This window comes from Panthera tigris, chromosome A2 (assembly GCF_018350195.1).
Source record: "Panthera tigris isolate Pti1 chromosome A2, P.tigris_Pti1_mat1.1, whole genome shotgun sequence".
In the NCBI taxonomy this organism is placed as follows: Eukaryota; Metazoa; Chordata; class Mammalia; order Carnivora; family Felidae; genus Panthera; species Panthera tigris.
The window spans coordinates 61063891-61085286 of record NC_056661.1 but is presented as its reverse complement, the minus strand read 5'-3'; the positions used below and the strand labels follow the sequence as shown (position 1 = coordinate 61085286).

Here is a 21396-nt window from a genome sequence, read left to right as displayed (position 1 = left end):
AGGCGGCACCTGGCCTGGGCGTACAGGGCCCTGCAGGGTCCCAACAGCCGTCCCCCCCCCCCCCCCCCCACCGCTGTCCTCAGGCTGATGTACGCATAACCGCATAACGGAAGGCGCTACTCCTGCTTCTCACTCTTTGCACGTGCTCACTTTGTCCTTGGACTGAACCATGCAGGTGGAAAGCCCCTTGAATACCAAGGTCAGGAAAAGCACTCCACCTGTTTGGTTAACTTAATACACAAAGCCACTACGGCTGAGGCTCGCAGCCTCCCTCACCAAAATCCCACAAAGCGCTCCAAGAACCTTCAACATAGGTGTCCCCCCGCCCCCGGTTCTCCAAGCACAGCCCGGGATGGTTCAAAACCACAGAGCGAGCAGGCACATGTCACCATGAATTGGGGGCTGTGTTTTTCCCTGCTGGTCTGGTTCACTCACAGAAAACGACAGGACTATGTTTTATGAGCGTGGAAGAGGCAGAGCTATCCAGGCCAGAAGGGGGGCACGACCGAGCCCCGAGAGGTGGGACCGAGTCTGGAGACTCCGCCTCGGGTGCGGTGACCACGCTGGAACAGAGCTGTCATTACACTTGGAGCCGACCCAGGAATGGCATAAGAAACGGATGTGGTTATGAAAAGAGGAAGACGGCATTTAGGAAGTGGGCCGAGGCCACCAGAAGGCCTGGTGGGGGAAGCAATCTCTGAGGCTGTGGGGGGCCCAGCGAGCACAGGCCTGGTGGGTCTCCCGCCAGCACCAGGGCTGACGTCGTTCTGTGTGTGGGTGGGCACGTGCCTCCGTGCACAAATGGGGCCTGGCAAGGGCTCAGGGGCTCCCAATGCCTGCCTGTCTGACACATGAATGGGGCAATCTGCCTTTGGTTCTATGCGTTTCTGAGACATGAACGAAAGATGCTGCCATCTGACTTGTCCCCAGAATGGCTGAGACCCCATGAGGGAGGCTTCGCAGGCTGACATCACAAGCCCCAGCTGGGGGTTCCTAGGGCTTCAGGTGGTGAGCTGTGCCTGGAAAGGTGTGGAGGACTGGAGGGGACAGTGGGGGAGGCCGCAGCAGGGGGCACAGGGGGGCTGGGGGCCCCTGCAGCCCGTACGGGCGCCGTCGGGGCCAGCCACTGACCTGGGCACCAGCAGCATGAGGGGCTTGCGACTCCAAATTGCTCAATTACTTTACCAATTTCCACAATTAGACATTTCAAAATAGAAGTGGTCTTTAAAAACGGGTATGACAACTAACCGTAAGTTACGAAGGCAGCTGGCTGAGGCTGAGGATTAGGTGTTAGAGAATTATCTTGTTAACTTTGTTAGGTGTGGTTAGGAAGACATCCCTGTGTTGGTTAGAGCCATGTGGAAATGACTCAGGTCTGGATCTGCCTTCAGACTCTCCCAGCCACCCCCGCCCCCGCCCCTGCCCCCAAGAAACCAACCAGCACAAATGAGTGGGGAAGGAAGAGGTTTAAGGCCTAGCAAACTGTAGAGTGCCGTTGAAGGTGGATGTGGGTCTCCTCACAGAGGCTCACTTCGTACTCTTCTCTCTACAGGAAATGTTACAGAAGTAATCAGAAAGCTAAGTACAGTAGGGCAGGGAGGGGAGATGCTAAGCTTGTGCTGTTCCTGCCGAATACGAACAAGTTCTGTGCCAACGGAGGAGGGGACAGAAGCAGCCCTCAGGACAAGGAGGCCGCACCCCACAACAACGCACAAGTGGGGGATCAGAGGCACTCAGTTTAAACCTGAAAATCTAATTGTCATTTCTTCCTGAACCATGGGTTCTAAAACACGAGAACAAATGAGGCATTCTTAACGTAGTCAATTATTTCTGAGGACTTCTGTAGTCGCTGATGCCTCTAAAATCTGGTGAAAGTTCCAGATTGTGTCTCTGAAACAGCACGCACACAGGTATGGGGCCTCCAAGGAAACCTGGAGAAGTGATCAATTCCACAGGGTAGGGATGGTGGACGAGGACACACCCACTGACGTGCGCCCCCTGAAGAACCCTGGCAACAGAAACTAGCATGTAAAATCGGACCCGGGGATGATAGCCTGTGCGTACTCTCTCATTAAACTGAAAAGTCCCTTTCTGGCATCCTCCATGTCTCTGTGGCATCTCCATGTGGTGATCGCTCTGGCCTGCAGAGTCCAAGGGCCATGCCCCTCCTGAATTCCCCCCAAAACCCCGGCCCCACGGCACCTGTGCCTGTCAGTGGACCTGTCGGTGTGCTGTCCTCCCCAGGATGGACGGGCACCATGGCCACCCCTTCCCGGCCTGAGAACCTCTGAGGGGCTTCCTTGAAACCATGTGGTAAAAACACTTTCCAAGAACAGGTGGGGTGCAGAGGACTTTGAGGGCAGTGGAAACACTGGGATACCATGGGAAACCATGACAGAGATACATGTCACTTGGCACCTGTCCCAACCCTCAGAACACATACCACCACGAGGGGCCTTTGGGCAAAGAAGATGTGTCAGCGTGGGTTCCCCAGCCTGATAAATGTCGTAACCCCAGCATGTGTGCCGATGGTAGGGGAGACCGGGCATGGGGGCCGGGGGTACATGGGGAATCCCTATACCTGACCCTCAATTTTTCTGCTGAACCAAAAGCTGGTCTAAAGAGTAAGTCCCAGGGGTCCACAGGGCCTCAGCTGGCCTAAGACCAGTCCTGTTACTGGTGATGATGAGTGGGAATGAAATCAGGGGGCTCCCCTACAGCCCAGACTGCACGCACTACTTCTTGGATTCTCAAAAAAGTCCTTAAAAAAAAACCCCCAAACCAGTAATAATCAAAGACGCCTGGGTGGCTCAGTTGGTTGAGCGTCCGACTTCGGCTCAGGTCATGATCTTGTGGTTCGTGAGTTCAAGCCCCGTGTCAGGCTCTGTGCTGACAGCTCAGAGCCTGGAGCCTGCTTCGGATTCTGTTTCTCTTTCTCTGTGCCCCTCCCCTGCTCATGCTATCAAAAATAAAGATTAAAAAGGATTTTGGAAAAAAACCCAGTAATAATCATAATGATATTAACTCAAACTACTGACAACAATAGCAAACCTAATAGAAAAAAAATTTTTTTCAAGGAAAACTGGCCCCATTTAGGCGTCATGGTTTACAATCAGATCCCCATAAAAACCTTCTCAAGAAGCTTCCGGCAGGAGCCGTGGTGCCATGTCAGCCCCACTTGTCTGTGCTCTGTGCCGGAGCCACGGTGCGCTTCCCAACTGCAATGCAGTCCGAGGCCAGGCACTGGTGTGGATGCTCCTGAGCCTGGGCCCGTCAGCACACATACAAGACGTGGCTAGTTCCATGAAGAGGTTGTGTTTGGGGAAAGGAAGGCAGAGGGACAGGCTGGGGCACCAGACGACTGTCCGACCTGACCCCTCCAGAGCGCACCGCGTACACCTGTCTGCAGAGTGCCTGCCAGCCGGCCAGGCACGGCCATTCCTACAGCGCACTTGTGGGCAGTCTTTGTCTGCAGGCCAGGGAACACCTACTCTTAAGGAAACCAGGCTTCACCTTGTTCAGGGAGCCAGTGGCCTCCAGGTTGGTAGGGAATGACTGGCTGGGTGCCCTGAGCAGTGAGGTCAGACCAGGAGGGCATTCGCAACGAAACAGGGCCGGCGGCTGTGGCAGTCACATGAACGTATCCAACCTTACACACCACTAACATTTCAGGGTAAAGCGGATTCTCGGGGGCCTGATGGAAGCAGGCTGCCTTCTGATAATGAGACCCTAAGATTCACAAGTGAGGAAGGCGCGAGGCCGGCAGCGCATGGCAGCCAGGCTCCGTCGGGCGCTTCCTCTGCACAGGCCCTGAGCACCTCACACGCACTGTCTCCGCCAAACCTCCCCCGGCCTGCGTCGGGGCACGACGGCAACCTGGGGACCCACCACCCTCTGGTTCCTACCGTGGGACCGCCGCCCAATGTGAACACAAGAAATGGGTGTCAGAACCAGTCAAGTTTAGAGGCCAGGCCTGCCCTGTGGGCGGACTCATGCACACGGGTGACCGGGAGGACGTGCCTCACAGGCAACAGAAGTACATCAGAAAGAAGCCTGCAGGGAATTCACTTCCAGATATAGGAGGAAAAACACGGCACGCTAACTGGAAATGCCATTTGCGCAGAAACCAATGTGATGATTCTGAGGTGCTCCTGGCATGACGGGACTGGGGAGCATCCAACGGGGTCGCCGCTCTGGCCGCGGCCTGTCTCCGCTGTCTGTGTCCTGCAGCGTCGTCGGGGAGATGCTGGAGGTGGAGCACGTCCTTCTCACACCCTCGCAGGGCAGATGGGCCTTCTGTTCCCAGGAGCAAGTCTCAAGTGCGTGGCTTGTCAAGGGGAGGGAAGCGCTCCTCCGGTGGTGTGGCGGTCGTGGTCAGGCCGATGTGGAGGACTCCGGTCGGTGGGGCTCCCAGCCGCCTGCCTTCCCAAGGGCTCCTCAGCACACTGGCACTTACCTGGATGCCCAGCCAATGGCAGGCCGAGACACCAAACACAGGAAGATGTCTGCTCGGAGCCTTACCTTGTGTACGCTTTTGGGGTTTTCCAGCCACGCATAGTACATTTCCTCCACATAGTTGGAGCTAGTCCCGCTGAGGAAGGGCTCAGCAGCAACGGGGGCGGTATAGCCCCGAACCTGCCCGAACGTCCTAGCTGCGGCCGGTCTGTTTTGTGAAAACGTCCTCACAGTCTGGGAGGCCGTCAAAGGCCTCAACTTAGCAGCACAAGTCCTTAAGTGAAACATTCTCGTCCCGAAGCCTCTCGCGAGCGTCTGCACAAGAAAGGGAAGAGAAGTCAGAAAGTGTTTTAGCGAACAAGGCCACCAGGAAAGACTGGCGGACACACCAGGGACCCTGCGCCCCGCCCCAGTGCCCAGGCCCGCGCTTGACATGACACCGAGGGGGAGACGCAGCTTCGGTCTCATAGGAGGGAAGCGAAGCAACGATCGACATGTGATACTTGTCAAGTCTGTGCATCGTGTGACACAATCACAGAAAAGGCAACAAGGATTATTCAGTGGGATTAGATCAGGATTAATTACAAAGCGAGAAAGACATTTTCTTTTTTTGTTAAAAAAATTTTTTAGTGTTTATTTTTGAGAGAGAGAGACAGACAGACAGAGTGTGAGTGGGGTAGGGTAGAGAGAGAGGGAGACACAGAATCTGGAGCAGGCTCTGGGCTCTGAGCTGTCAGCACAGAGCCTGACATGGGGCTCGAACTCATAGACTGTGAGATCATGACCTGAGCCAAAGTCGGACGCTCAACTGACTGAGCCACCCAGGTGCCCTGAGAAAAACATTTTCTAATCTATCCTGGAACTACTGAGCACCTGCTGGACCCAGAGTGCTCTGGAAAGTACAGAGAAACTAGAAAAACACTGTGTTCACCCTCAAATAATTTATCTTGAGGCAGAAGAGAAAACAATCATAAAAGAATCAGTAGAAGGAAAGACAGAGGTGGAAAAGTGTGGAAGGGGCCCAGAGGAAGAGCAAGAATTGTCTGATGAAAGACAGGGAGGGTGGGGTGAGCCGGGCAGGACCGCACGGAGGATCCTGACACCCCACACACAGCAAGGCCATGTTTCACAAGCACTGGGTGGGGGGGAGGCAAGGCGGTTCTGCCAGGGGAGTGAGTGGCTCTAACAAAGGTTCAAAAGGAAAGTACGCACAGCCATGGTTAAAGAGATGTCTACCTGCCCTGTGCTGCTAGACGGTCAGCAATGAGACACGACAGGACTCCACGAACCCCACAAACCCCCTAGAAGCCAGGTGCCAGCTCCTCTACTTATGGACTGCCTTTCTGAGTTTCAGTTTCTTTCTTGAAAGAAAGTCCCCAAGGTCACAGGGCCATCAACAGCAGAGCCAGGATGCAAACCCTGTCTTCCTGTTCTGCCTGGCCCTTCAGTGGCTGGAGAGGAAGGGAGAGGCCGGGGCGGGAGGGCAGGGAATCCGGGAGGGAGGGGGGAGAAGGGGCCACTTACTTGCTTCTGATCTGAGTGGACCTTGTGCTTGGCGGTCATAGTGCTTGACGGTCATAATTTTACTAAGCTTAACGTGTATACCTGTCCAACACAGCCACACTACAAAAGAAGCGGCTGTATCCACCAGACCATGCGAGAGCCAGACTGTTCCCAGGGTACCCTGAACCACTTGCAGCCATGTCTAAGAACCCTGCGTGTCTGAGGGCAGGGGCCCTATGCTGTCCTCCTCCCAAGAATCCTAGCTGCCCAGGGGCACCTCTATTCAGACCCCGGAGACCCCAGGAGGGCGGGAGGCAAGGCTCACCGCAGCCCCCTGTCCAGGGCTGCCCTGTGTGCTGCTGGCCTAACACATCACTCACGCCAGAGCCTCAAAGTAGGTGCCCTGGCTGGAGTCATGCACCACCCCCCACCTACCGGAGGGAGATCCAAGCTCTGAAATGTGCTGAGAATTCCCCAGAAATACATGTTGAGTAAACTACCCTCTGTACTGTTTACAAGAACTCTTCCTCTTGGCCCCAACACGATCAGAGTACACATAAGGCCTGTGATGGAGAGGGCACCCAGCCGGCTTTGTGGCTTGGAAGAGACAGGTCAGCAAAAGGAAAAAGCAGGGGGGGTGCCTGGCTGGCTAAACCAGTGGAGCATGTGACTCTTGATCTCGGGGTTGAGAGTTTAAGCCCCACGTTGAGTGTAGGTATTAATTAATTCAAAAAAAAAAAAAAAAAAAAAGGAAAAAGCAGAACATGTGCTCTGAAAACCAACAACAAATGAAAACTTGCCCATTGAAAATTAAAGATGGACGGGGGTGCGTGGGTGGCTCAGTCGGTTAAGCATCCGACTCTTGATCTCAGCTCAGGTCATGATCTCACAGTTTGTGGGATCGAGCCCTCTGTTGGGCTCTGTGCTGATAGACAGCGTGGAGCCTGCTTGGGATTCTCTCTCTCTCTGCCCCTCCCCCGCTCATGTGCGCTCTCTCTCTCTCTCTGTAAAATAATTTAAAAAAAAATTTTTAAAGATAGACAGGCCATGTATTTTGAACATGGCCCCAGAATGCAATCGTAGCCTGTGTTTTGTTTTCACTCAAGTCGCACGTTCCACATTCAGCCGGCAGGTCTCCCGGCCCCTTGCCCCTCGCTCATTCACAAACATGTCAAGGCAGACCAGCACCTTCACACACAGTGATGGCAGAAAGCATGCCTGCTGCTCTGGACATCAGTCTTCTTTCTCTTATTTACGTCCAGAGGAAAGTGCTCATGTCTCCCCTCTGGTGTTGCTGCCCTCTGGACCTCCAGAACCACGCAACCGTCTCTGAGTCGGGCTCTCCTCCAGGAACACAGCAGTCTCACTTCCATTCACTGTCATCATTCAGCTGCCGTGGTGCCCAATTATACAAGGACCACACTGACAATCACAAAACCACTCGTTTCTTCTGTTCCACCTAAAGTTGTCCTTCCAATCCCACGTGCAAATGAACCGTGTTCTCTAGCTGTCTGCAGTCACAGAGTCTGCTGCCCAGTGCAGTGACTGGGGCAGATTGCAAGCATCAAACTTCCCTCGAGATGACTCATCACAAAGACTGTCTGTCAGCATATTGCTCGGGACCCCTTACCTCCACCCCAGGGTAACCAGGAGCAGCTGTTCTCTGTCCACGATCTGATGGATCCAGAGCAGACCCTGGGGTTACATTCAGACTTTGGAAGAATCAGTTTCCGTCCTTCCAATTCCAAAGTCAACTGTAAGAATAGCGTGTTCTTTGCTAGAGACATTCAATTGTTCAAACACTTTCATGAAACCTTTGGGCTGTCCCAGAAGTCCAAGTGTTCTGACTTTCATTTGGATGAGTATTTCTATTTCACAAAGGTGCCAAAAAATTCTATGGGGAAAAAGTAGTCTTTTCAACCGATGGTGCTGGGACAAGTGGGGTTCCACAAATAAAAGAACAAAATTGGACCCTATCTCACACCATATCCAAAATTAACTCAAAATGGACAAAGACCCAAACGGAAGAACTAAAAAACTGTAAGACCCTTGGAAGTTTCATAATTTCCAAGTTAAAATGGAGTAAATCTTTGTGGCCTTGAGTCAAGTAATGGATTATTAGTTAGGATACCAAAAGTACAAACAAATGAAAAAACAGATAAATTGGACTTCATCAAAATAAAAGCCACGGTTTGTTGTCACAGGACACCAACAAGAGAGAGGAAACACAAACAGAATAGGAAAACATATGTACAAATCATATGATTACGTACAGAATACGTGAAAAAAAACCCTCTTTTTAAAAATGTTTATTTTTGAGAGAGAGAGAGGGACAGAATGTGAGTGCAGGAGGGGCAGAGAGAGAGAGGGAGACACAGAATCTGAAGCGGGCTCCAGGCTCTGAGCTGTCAGCACAGAGTCTGATACAAGGCTCAAACCCACAGACCATGAGATCATGACTTGAGCAAGTCAGATGCTTAACCTCCTGAGCTGCCCAGGCGCCCCCCAAAAAACACCTCTTGTAATTCAATAGTAAAGGGAAATATAACTAAATCAAAAATCTAACAAAGGATATGAACAATTTTCCAAAGAAGATATACAAATAGCCAATAAGCACATTAAAAGTTGTTCGAAATCATCATTCATTAGGAAACTTCACATCAAAACTGTAAGAGACCGCTTCGTGCAAGGAGACTAGGTATAATCAGAGAGAAAATCAGTGTTGAAGACGTGGAGGAACTGGAGCCCCCTGCACCGCTGGTGGGAACAGAAGCTGGTGTAGCCGTCGTGGAAAACAGTTTGGCAGGTCCTCAAAGAGTTAAACAGAAAGTCACCATATGACTCAGCAATTCCACTCCTAGATACATAATGGAGAGAAACGAAAACATATGTGTACACAAACATTTGTATGTGAGTGTTCACAGTGGCATTATTCATACTAGCCCCAAAATGTAATAGAATGGGCAATAAAAAGGAAGGAAATACTGTTATGTGCTGCAACACAGACAAACTTCGAGAATGTGAAGAAAATCATCCACAGAAAACATACTGTGATTTCACTCCTGTAAAACGTTCAGAAAGCCTGCGGGTGGCTGCCCAGGGCTGGGGGACGGCAGGTGGGGCCGAGTGCACACACGGCTGCTGATGGGTGTGCGGTGCGGTGAAGATGCTCCATGACTAGATTGTACTGATGGTTACACAACCTTCTAACATACTGGAGAATTCCCCATCGTAAAACTTCAACGGGTGAATTGTATGGTATATGAATTGTGCCAAAAGTTATTTCAAAAAGAACTATGGGGCGCCTGGGTGGCTCAGTCAGTAAGCGTCCAACTTCAGCTCAGGTCATGATCTCGTGGTTCATGAGTTCGAGCCCCGCGGCGGGCTCTGTGCTGACAGCTCAGAGCCTGGAGCCTGCTTCAGATTCTGGGTCTCCCTCTCTCTTTGCTCCTCCCCCACTCACACTCTGTCTCTCTCTCAAAAATAAACATTAAAAAAAAATTTAAAAAAAAAGAACTATGTCTAAGAAAAAATAAAAGTGAGTCTACCAGTATCAAAGTGACACTACTTGTGACCCATAATTTCAAGACGCAGGTCTAAACCTGTCCACTTGAAAAAACATTTAAGATAAACACAAACCAAAGCAAACTTTGTTTTTAAGGGTTCAATCTACTGCCCCTCAGAACCTACATGCTGATGTTAGACAGGACTTTATCTGTGCCTGGACCTTCCCCAGCTGGGCACACACTTTACCCAAGGCCACCTCCCAATACACAGAGTGGAGAGATAAACTGACTCCTGATGCCTATCAGGGTCACGTCAGCTGGGCAGGGGTGCAATTAGAGAGGCAAGGTCTAGCAAGCACAGGCTGGGCAGTTCCTCAGGAAAGGAGTCCCAGGAAAGGAGCACGCGATCACGATGTGATCGTTCCCTGTGCATGTTACTGACAGCAGTTTTAAAAGCATAACAACTTATCTTGAAAACGTTCCCCATTCTCTTCTGTTAATGGTTTTGGATGCAGGAAGATTCAGGTAACGAATCAAGAAGACAACGCATGCTACGTGCCTGCACGGCCACCTTTATCGTACTTCCTGCAGCTGGACACAGACAGAAACGTGCACAGAGAGCACAGACATCAACTGTCCCCTCGCTGGCAGACAATCTCAAAGAACTCAAGTCTTTTACTTGGGAAGCCTCATCCAGCAACAAAATGAGGGACAGGGAGGTAGTGAGGAGCACTTTTCAGTGCAAAGGACTCTTGTCGGTACCAGGTAGAAACGATGGTCAGCCCACAGGACACACGGGCAAAGTGACCACGTTGCTGTGCAAGCCTCAGGCACATCGCAGGCTCTGCATTTAGGCTCTTCTGCCATCAGGTGTGTTCCCTGGCATCGCTTTTTGTGATTATGATGCAGAAGTGAAAATACTTTTGCACACTTTAAAAGTATTCTATGACTAAAGAATTACAACTTACCGGCAGGAAAAAGACCGACTCATCTCTCTTAAAAACCAAGTTCCCAAGGTGCAAGGTTCCCAGATTACCATGGAGTGGGCAACTGACCAGGTTGCTGGGAGAGACTTCCACCTCCGAGGTCAGAACCCCCACCAGGTTTCGGGGCGCCTTCACCCAGACTGCCACTGTGCGGTGCTCTGGGGTGCGGCCAAGCAGGCATCCTTCAATGACCAGAGTATAAATGATTAAGTATTTATTAAAGCAAGGCTATTTGTCAATATTTATTAAACATTTTAAAGGTACATAAAGGACTTGTTTCTCACTAAATGCAGCCAAAGAAATAAGACATTACACTTAAACCCAACAAAACAGGAGTGGAAAGGGATCTGGGGGCTCGAAAAGATACAGCATCAAGTCCTCAACTTTCTTTCTGCCTCACGTATCCCAGACTAGGTGCTGAAGAAGCTGGCAATCCAGAAATGCCGACTGATGGAAACAGAAGCCCCTGCTCTCTCTGATCAAAGGACAGACATTTCTAGACAATAACTGCTCTCCTGCAGCCTGCAGCTAACCCCACAGAAAACACTGTGGCCCACCACTACCCCAACTGATGGTGTCAGAGAAGATCCGGGGCTTCCATCCCCACCGGATGACCCCCACCAGGTCCATGGAGGCCAGGAAGGGGCCTGCAGTCCACCTGTGCCCTCAGCAACAGGGCAGCACCCCTCCTTTCCCACGCAGGGTTGAATCACAAAGGCCTACTGGGGAACGTTTACCCACACAGCAATAACAAGGAGTCCCTCCCTGCAGACACCAAGGAGGCTGGGTGGGGAGCCTGGATTCCACCCTTGCCCAGCAGTAATGAGGCGGCACCCACTGACACCCAGCAGTGTCAGCAGAAGCCTGTGTTCAGACATTTAAGATCCAGAGTCTCACATACAGAACACCCAAAATGTCCAAAATTTAACCAAAGACCACTCATCACAACAAAAAGCAGGGTGATCTCCACCAAAACAAAAAAGGACAATCTATAGACACCAAGAAGACAGACCTGTTAGAAATATCTGGCAAAGACTTTAAAGGAGCCCAGCCTCAAAACACTTCCTTGAGCAACTATGAACAAGTTTGAAAACAAGTAAAAAAAAAAAAAGAAATTAAAAGCCTCAACAAAGAAAGAGAAGACATAAAGAAGAACCAAATGGAAATTCAGAACTCAAAAATAACCAAAAGAAAAAAATCTGATGGGTTAAATTGCAGAATGAAAGGACAGAAGAAACTCAGAGAACGTGAAGATAGAACAAAAAAAAGTCCTCAGGTTGAACAGTAAATACAGACTGAAAGAAAAATGAACAGCATCTCAGTGACATGTAGGAGTATCATACAAGATTTAATGATGAATGTGAATGCCATCATATTAATGATGACATGTAAATGTCATCAGAATCTCAAGAGAAAAAGAAAAAGGGAGGGGTGGAAGGAGTATTCAAAGAAATAATGGCAAAAATTTCTCAAATTTGGCAAAAGACAACCACCTAGAGATTTGAGAAGCTGGGTGAACCCCAAAAAGAATAAACCCAAAGAAATCCACTGTAAGACACACTATAATCAAACTTGATTAGAAAAAAATTTTTTTTAGTGTTTATTTTTGACAGAGAGAGAGAGAGACAGACAGACAGAGCATGAATGGGGGAGGGGCAGAGAGAGAGACACAGAATCTGAAGCGGGCTCCAGGCTCTGAGCTGTCAGCACAGAGCTCAACATGGGGCTTGAACTCACGGACTGCGAGATCATGACCTGAGCCGAAGTCAGACGCTCAACCGACTGAGCCACCCAGTCACCCCCCCAAAATTTTTTAATGTTTATTCTTGAAAGAGGGAGAGAGAGAGAGAGAGAGAGAGAGAGGCAGAGAGAGAGAGACACAGAATCAGAAGCAGGCTCCAGGCTGAGCTGTCAGTACAGAGCCTGACATGAGGCTCGAACTCACTAACTGTGAGATTATGACCTGAGCTGAAGTCGGACGCTTAACCCAGGCGCCCCCCTAATCAAACTTGAAAACTACAAACAATTTGAACAGCGTATTTCTCACCAGAAACTATGGAGGCCAAGAGAAAGTGGCACAATTCGTTTCAAGTGCTGAAGGAAAATCATTGTCAACCCAGAATTCTATGTCCAGTGAGAATATTCTTCAGGAATGAAAAGGGAATCAAGACATTCTCAGATGATGAAAAACTAAGAGACGATAGGCAGACCTACCTAAGTGAATGGCTAAATGAAATTCTCTAAAGAGAAATGAAATGATAAAATGAGGAACCCTCCTTTAACAAGACTATCTAACATCTAAGTGGTTAGGTCAGCTGACCAAAGCTTCATGCCTGCTTTTTTATCCAATCTGAAAATCTCCACCTTTTAATTACCTAATGAATCATGTTTTAGAACATTTACATTTGATGTGATTTTTGATATGGTTTAGGTTAAATCTATCATCTTGTTTTTTGTTTTTTATTTGTTCTATTTGTTCTCGTTTTCTTTTTCTGTTTTCTTTTGTGTTAAGTATGTTTTATCATTCCATTTTATCTCTCTTGTTGGCTTATTGTATCTCTTTGCCTGTCAGTGATTGCTAGTGCAGTATCCTAAACTACACATACACATATGTACAGATGTACAAAAAGATCTACACCATACTATAATAAAAAAAAAAAAGAATCCTCCAACATCATGAAATAACAAAGAATAACATATGGGTAAATATAATTTCTTTCTCCTCTTGAATCTTCTAATTCTGTATAATGGATGAAGCAAAAATTGCAATATGTCTGATGTGATTCTAAACATACGTATAGGTAATACTTGAGACAATTTTAAATGAGGGAAGGGTAAAGAAATGTAAATGGAGGCACGCTTTCTACACTTCACTCAAACTGATAAAATGGTAACACCAACAGACTGTGATAAATTGTGTACATATAATACCCTGCCAATCACTAAGAAGGCCATATAAAGAGACATTCTCAAAATCAGCGTTTATAAGTAAAAGTAGAATTTTGACATGTGTTCAAATAATCTGCAAGAAGTCAGGAAAAAGAAAGCAGAGAAACAAAAAATAAAGATTAAAAAAATGACAGGCTCAGGGCACCTGGGTGGCTCAGTTGGTTGAGCGTCCTACTTGGCCTCAGGTCATGACCTCACGGTCTGTGAGTTCAAGCCCCGTCTCGGGCTCTGTGCTGACAACTCAGAGCCTAGAGCCTGCTTCGGATTCTGTGTCTCCCTCTCTCTCTGCCCCTTCCCCACTCATGCTCTCTCTCTCTCTCTGTCAAAAATAAATAAACATTAAAAAAAAATGACAAGCTCAACTCCTAATATACCAACAATTACATAAAACGATCTAAATACAGCAATTAGAAGACACTGATTGGCAAAGTGAGTAAAACAGGATCCACCTATATGCATGTCTACAAGAAACTCAAGTCAAACAAAATTATATAGAATAATTGAAAGCAAAGAGATGAAAAATTACATATCATGCAAATGTTAATCAAAGGAAAGCCGAAGTGCTATGTTGTCAAAGTAGACATCAGAGCCAAGAAAATCTGGAGACAGAGACATTATACGATGATAACAGGTCAATCTACTAAGAAGATACTGCATGCATCAAACAACGTAAGGGTAAAATATGTGAATCAAACTACTAAAAAGATGACAAACCCACAATTATAATTGGAGACTTCCAACTTCCAATGCCCTCTTTCATCAAGAGGTAGAACAGCTAGACATTAGATCACAAGTATATAGAGGAATTTGGCAGAAGTACAAACTACCACAATTAACCCAATATAAAATGATTTTACAACCCCACAACTATTGAAGAAATGTAATGTATAATTAAAAATCTTAAAAAGTAATTTTCTGGCCTAGATGGTTTCACTGGGGAATCCTACCAAATGTTCAGAGATTAATTAATTCCAATCCTACACAATCTCCTCCAGAAAATATGAGAAACCAATTCATTTTATGAAACTGATATTTCCCTGAAACCAAACCCAAAGACAGTACAAAAAAAAAAATGCTTCAAAGTAATATTCCTCATGAGTACAGATGAAAAAAAAATCCTTAACAAAATTCAGCAAATAGAATCAAGGAATGTATAAACACAATTATACTCCATGACCTAGTGGGGCTCATTCCAGGAATGTAAGGTTGGTTCCATATTCAGAAAAACAACATAATCTATCATACTGACAAGCTAGAAAAGAAAAATCACAGGAGGGGCACCTGGGGGGCTCAGTCGGTTAAGCGTCCAACTCCGGTTCAGGGTCATGATCTCACAGTTTGTGGGTTTGAGCCCCACGTCAGGCTCTGTGCTGACAGCTTGGAGCCTGGAGCCTGCTTCGGATTCTGTGTCTCCCTCTCTCCCTGCCCTTTCCCCATTCACACTCTGTCTCTCTCTCTCAAAAATAAAATAAACATTAAAAATTTTTTAAATCACGTGATCATATCAATAGACGCAGATAAAACATTTCACAAAATTCAACAGCTACTTATGATAAAAACCCTCAGAACAGTAGCAGAAGGGAATGTCAATTTGATACAGCACATCCACAAAAGCCTACAACTGACATTATACATAACAGTGAAAGACTGAATACTTCTTTCTAAAGTTTTTTTTTAACCTTTATTTATTTTTTTGAGAAGAGACAGAGCATGAGCAGGGGAGGAGAAAGAGGGAGACAAAGAATCTGAAACAGGCTCCAGGCTCCGATCTGTCAGCACAGAGCCCGACGCGGGGCTCAAACTCACAGACCGCGAGATCATGACCTGAGTCAAAGTCAGACGCTTAACCGACTGAGCCACCCAGGCGCCCCTCTGAATACTTCTTTCTAAATTTTTTTTTTTTTAACGTTTATTTATTTTTGAATTTTTTTTTTCAACGTTTTTTATTTATTTTTGGGACAGAGAGAGACAGAGCATGAACGGGGGAGGGGCAGAGAGAGAGGGAGACACAGAATCGGAAACAGGCTCCAGGCTCCGAGCCATCAGCCCAGAGCCTGACGCGGGGCTCGAACTCACAGACCGCGAGATCGTGACCTGGCTGAAGTCGGACGCTTAACCAACTGCGCCACCCAGGCGCCCCTGTTTATTTATTTTTGAGACAGAGAGACAGAGCATGAACAGGGGCGGGGCAGAGAGAGAGGGAGACACAGAATCTGAAACAGGCTCCAGGCTCTGAGCGGTCAGCACAGAGCCTGACGTGGGGCTCGAACTCACGGACCGTGAGATCATGACCTGAGCCGAAGTCGGACGCTTAACCGACCAAGCCACCCAGGCGCCCTTGAATACTTCTTTCTAAAACCGGGAGCAACACCGCGGAGGACGTCTATGCTCATGCCTGCTACTCAGCACAGTACTGAGAACGGCAGCCAGAACAAAAACGCAAAACAAGAAACTAAAAAGCATACAGATTAGAGATTAGGGAAGAATACTATATCTGTTTGCATATGGACATGGTTGTCTTGATATAAAATCTCCAGGAATCTACAAAATCACAGAACCAACAAGTGAATTTGGCAGGATCATAAAATACTAGACGAACATACAAAAATCATTAACATTTCTATATGCTCTTAACACAAGAAAACCAAACCTTTTAAAAAAAGAAATATTAGGGGTGCCTGGGTGGCTCTATCAGTTTAGCATCCAAGTCTTGATTTTGGCTCAGGTTGTGGGATCGAGTCCCTCATCAGGCTCCAGGCTGAGCATGGAGCCTGAGATTCTTTCTCTCTCCTCCTCTGTCCCTCTCTCCCAATTCATATGCACATGTTCTCTCTCTAAAGAAAAAAAAATAAATAAAATGTTAGAAAGGATTATTTAGTGTAAGTCTAACAAAACAAGTGCAGGACCTGTATGCTAAACACTACAAAACACTGATGAAAGAAATAAAAAAATCTAAATAAATGGAAAGACACACTGTTCATAGATGGGAACACTGAACACGGGAAAGATTTTGATCATCTCCAAACTGATATATAGACACAACACAATTCCTATCAAAATCCCAATCTACCTAATTTCAAGATTTATTATATAGCTACAGTAATCATAAACCATGAGGTATCGATGGACCAAAAGTCCAATGGGACAGAACAGAGAACTCTGAAACAGACCCACATAAACACAACAAATTTCTGACAAAAATGCCAAAGCAATTCAACAGAAGAAGTCTTTTCAACAAATGGTATTGGTTGGCAACCAATGAATGGTATTCACAGGCAACCCCACCTGAAAAATAAAACAAAAAAAAACACCTCAAACTAGACCTCACACCTTATTTGGAAATTAATTCAAAATGAATCAGAGATTTAAATGCACAACACAAAACTATGGAACTTACAGAAAAGTACCTAAGAGAAACCCTTCAGGAACTAGAGCTAAGCAGAGTCCTTAATTTTGACACCAAAAGCATGATCCATAAAATGCAAAATTGATAAACTGGACTGCATCAAAATGAAAAACTTTTCCTCTGCAAAAGATCCTGTTAAGAAAATAAAAAGATAAGCTACAGATTAGGAGAAAAATATCTGCAAATCACGTGTCTAACAAAGGACTGGAGTATATAAGGAATTCTCCAAACTCAACATTACAAAAAAAAAAATCTATCATAAAATGGGTAAAAGACTCCAAAAAAGGCATAACTCAAGAAGATATACGGACGGCAAGGAAGCACATGGGAAAATGTATGACGTCACTAACCATCAGGGAAATGTAAATTAGAACCTCAATGACACATTACTACACGTCTATTAAAATGGCTAAAATAAAAAAACAGTATCATCCTGATGTGCTGGCAAGGATGTGGAAAAAGTGGATCTCAAATACACTACTAGTGGGAAGGTAAAATGGTATAGCCACTTGGAAAAACTTGGCTATTTCTTAAAACAGTAAAAACGCAACCACTCTATGTCCTAGTAATTGCACTCCTAGGCATTTGTCCCAGAGAAACAAAAACTTATGTTCACATGAAAACTTGCATATGAATGTTTATGGCAGCCGTATTCATAACTGCCAGAGAATGGAAACAACTCAGACGTCCTTTATTGCATGAGTCAACTGTGGTACATCCACAGCCTGAAAGGAACTACTGATCCAGGCGACAAGCTGCATGCACCTGCAGAGAATCATGAGTAGGAAAAAATCAATCCCAAAAGGCTACATACTGTGATTCTCTTTACATAACATGCTTTGTTTGCCAAAATCATAGAAATGGAGAGATTAGTAGTTGCCAGTAGCTAAGGACACAGAGGCAGGAGGGAACAGGTGTGGCTGTAAGAAGGCAACAGGAGGGATCCTTGTGACTACGGAAATAGTCCATATCTTCACTGTTATCCGTGCCATTATCTGGCTGTGATATCATACTATAGTTGTTGCAAAATGTTATCACTCGAAGAACGGGGTAAAGGAACACTGGGTTCTCTCTGTACTATCTGTTGTAACTGCATGTAATATGTTTATGTGTACAATTCTCCAAACATATCTCAATAATTATACGGTTATCCCCAAATAAAAAACTATCTACAAATTTAAAAGGTAGATGGTACATTTTTTTTTAATGGGGCAGTGAGACCAGTTAAAAGTAGATCTGATATGCACATAAGCACAGATATATGAACATATGATATACATGTGATATGCATTTAATAAATATGGCAAATATTTGCCATTTAATAAACTGTGCAAATTTAAATGAAACCAACAGAAATTCATGTTTCTGAAACTATTTTTTTTTTTTTAATTTACTAATTTTGAGAGAGAAAGCGTGCACACATGGGGGAAGAGCAGAGAGAGGGAGAGAGAGAACCCTAAGCAGCCTCCATGCCGTCAGCACAGAATCTGACCCGGGGCTGGATCCCATGACTGTGAGATCACAATGTGGGCTGAAATCAAGAGTCAGATGCTTAACTAATTGAGCCACCCAGGTACCCCTGAAATTAGGTTTTAAAAGTAACTGAACTGTGATGGTTGCATAACTGTGAATACACTACAAATTGTTTAGTCATATACTTTAAATGAGTGAACTGCACGGTGCGTGTGAACTGTGTCTCCATAGAGGTGTGTGTAAAAGAAAAAACTGAAATGTGGAAAGCACTCTTAATCATCAGGAAACTCTGATCTTTCTCCAACGTTCCACGATCCTCAGCTAATTGGCAAAGCTAGAATAGTACTGCATGTTCTCATATGAAGTGTGTCCTCACAAAAACACCGGTTTGACTATTGTAGCTCCCACCACTGTGCAAACAAGGTTTCATTCCAGGCCACTTGTCCTGAAGCTGCTCAGAGCTGTCAGCCTGGCAGCAAGCGTCCAGTCCCTGCTTCACAGGACAGGACTGCAGAACGAGGCACGGAGGAGCACCAAGACAGACATCACACCTCTCCCCCCCCATGCTGCAAGTTTTCTACTACATTCTAGTACAGGTTACACTTCTGTCAGGCAGCTTCGCAAAGGGGAGGTGGCACAGGACTAGCGTGCTGCTCCAAGAAATGTGCATCACCTCAACACGGGCTATCAAACCTCCTGAAGAAGGATGAATACCAAGGGGTGCGGCAAGGAGATTCGCAGGGAACAGAATGGATGTGGTGGGGTGGTGATGTTGGGAGGTGTCACCCTGAGAGCACAGGGAGAAGGAGGGGTATTATGGAGTAATGAGTACAGGGTGTGCTGTAGGGTGATCTCCCCAGGGTGTTACCTTAGTTAGGAGTGCAGGGAGAAGGATGGGTGTGGTGGGTGGGGTGCTAAGGACAGAGGGGTACTGAGTACACGGGTGTTGAGGGCAGAGGAGTACTGAGTACACGGGGTGCTGTAGGGTGATCTCTCCAGGGTGTTACCTTAGGAGTGCAGGGAGGATGGGTGTGGCAGTGTGCTGAGGATGGAGGAGTACTGACTACACAGGGAGCTGAAGAAATTAAGGACTCTCAAGGGTGTCAACCCAGGAGCACAGGGAGAAAAATGGGTGTGGTGAGGTACTGCATAGGGCAAGTACTGAGTACAGGGTGCTGCAGGGTGATCTGCTCGACTGTCACCCCAGGGGCTCAGGGAAGATAGGTGAGACAGGGTACTGAGTACACAGGGTGCTGCAAACATTAAATATGCTCAGAGACCTCCTCAGGAGTGCAAAGAGAATGGGTTTGGCGGGGTACTGAGCACATAGGGTGCTGGTCCACTCGAGGACATCATCCTAGCCATGCAAGGAAGATGGGTGTGGTGGGGTACTAAGATGGGTCCTGAATATACAGGGTGCCGGGGAAGTCTGCTCAAGGGCGTCTCCCCAGGAACAGGGGAGGATGGGTGTGGCGGGGTACTGAGTCCGGAGACGTACTGAGCACGAGGGGTGCTGAGCAGGGTAAACACATTCTAGGGCGTCTCCCCAGCGGCGCCCGCAGCTAGAACAGGGGCGGACCCCGCACAGGCTCTGGCGTGGAGCACGGGCCCGGCGCCCTCAAGCCGTCCCATCAAGGGCGCGCCACCCTTCCGTCCGCGCAGAGGACAGAGACGGGAGGCTCCCTCGTGACGCCTCCTCGACCTTGGGGGTCACCCCAGTCTGGCGCCCGTTCCCTCACATCCGCCGCGCGTCCCGCCCCCCCCGCCCGCCTCAGCCAATCGCGCGTCGCTCCGCGCCCCCCGCGACGCCCGCGCGCGCCCGCACCCGCCAATCTCTGCCTGTCAGGCGGCGCTCGCCGCGCCAATGGCTGTCACGCCCGTCCGTCAGGTCCCGTCCCGCCCACCTCCCTCCGTCAGCCCTGCTCCATCCGGCTTCACTCCCTGTCACCGCAGCGCCAGTGACAACGAGGACGCGGCGCCCTCGCCCTCTGCTGCATCCCCCGCCTCCTACCCAAGGGCGCGGGTCTTCTCACACCGGGCCAGGCCCGGGGGCAGCGCGCGCTTACCTGTCCTCTGCTCAGCTCCACCCGAATGAGGCGCCGACACCCCACTCCGGGGCACCAAACTCTTGACCCCGCCCCGGCGTGTGGCGTCAGCACGCAGCCCCGCCCCTGGAGGAGAAGTCCCACCCCTGCCGCCTGGGCGTCATAGAGCCGCGCCGGCGTTGCTGCAGCGCATGCCAGTGGCTTGTGGTGGGCGGGGCGGGTTCGGGTGCTGCTGAGCCTGGGTTTTGCGCGTGCCCAGTAGTGTCGCCGGCGGTGGGCTCCCTGCGGGGGTTGGCATGGTCCGAGCGGAAGGAGACGGTTGGACGGCCGGCGTCGGCGCGTCGCGAGTGGATGTTGAGGCCGTCGTGGACGTGAAGGCTTCTCACAGGGGCGGCGGAGCGCTGGACTCTGCTCTGCGCCCCCCTCCCCCCCCCCAGAAGGCTTCCGCGGGGTCGTCGTCCTGGCAAGACAGGAAAAGTGCGTGCCCATTCTCCGGAGCGGGAAGTCGTGCAGGGCTCCTCCTCGGAGGCCGCGGGCGGGGGACGTTGCCCGGTCTCGGAGCGGGATCCCGCGGACCTGCAGTACTGCTGAAGTGTGGCAGGGCGTGCAGACCCCCGGCTGGGAAGGTCAGCCCCTCGCAGCTCTGCGCGCTGACCGCTGCCAACGGGAAGCCTCCTCTCCCGGGCACCGGTCTGCACGTCCCTCCCCCACCCCCCTGTCCCCGTGTCCACAGGTCGCGGACCTTAGGCCCAACACTTTTGGAGGGCAGAAATAGAGAGCTAGAGTATAAACGGCTTTGACCATAGCCCTGTGCAGTACGTTACGTCCCCATCGCTCCGTTAGCTTATAACCGAAAGTCTAGGTCTCCTAATCCCCTTCACGTACTGTGCCTGCTCCCCACCCCCTCTACACGGCTGGTAGCCAACAGCACCTTTCCTGTGCCTCGGTGATGTTGAACATCTTTTCAAGTGCCTGTTGGCTGGTTTTAGCTTTTATGTTTAGGTGGTTTATCCATTTTGAGTTAATTTTTGTGTTTGGTGTGTCGTAGGGGTCCAGCTTCTTATGAACTCAGG

General features: G+C 48.5%; 1 protein-coding gene across 2 annotated transcripts in view; it reads right to left on the bottom strand.

Moving 5' to 3' along the window:
* OGDH (oxoglutarate dehydrogenase) overlaps positions 1 to 20417 on the bottom strand; it is a 65899-nt gene extending 45482 nt beyond the window's left edge. Inside the window, exons 1-2 of one of the 2 annotated variants that reach the window (XM_042962877.1) lie at positions 20345 to 20417; positions 4522 to 4770 (exon numbers count right to left, since the gene is read on the bottom strand). In XM_042962877.1, the coding sequence (XP_042818811.1) occupies positions 4522 to 4743 (222 nt within the window). In that variant the 5' untranslated portion in view covers positions 4744 to 4770; positions 20345 to 20417. Of the gene's footprint in view, positions 1 to 4521; positions 4771 to 5691; positions 5792 to 20344 lie in introns of those variants that run through there. The other variant, XM_042962887.1, reaches the window with a different exon arrangement.
* Positions 20418 to 21396: the final 979 nt, after the last annotated feature.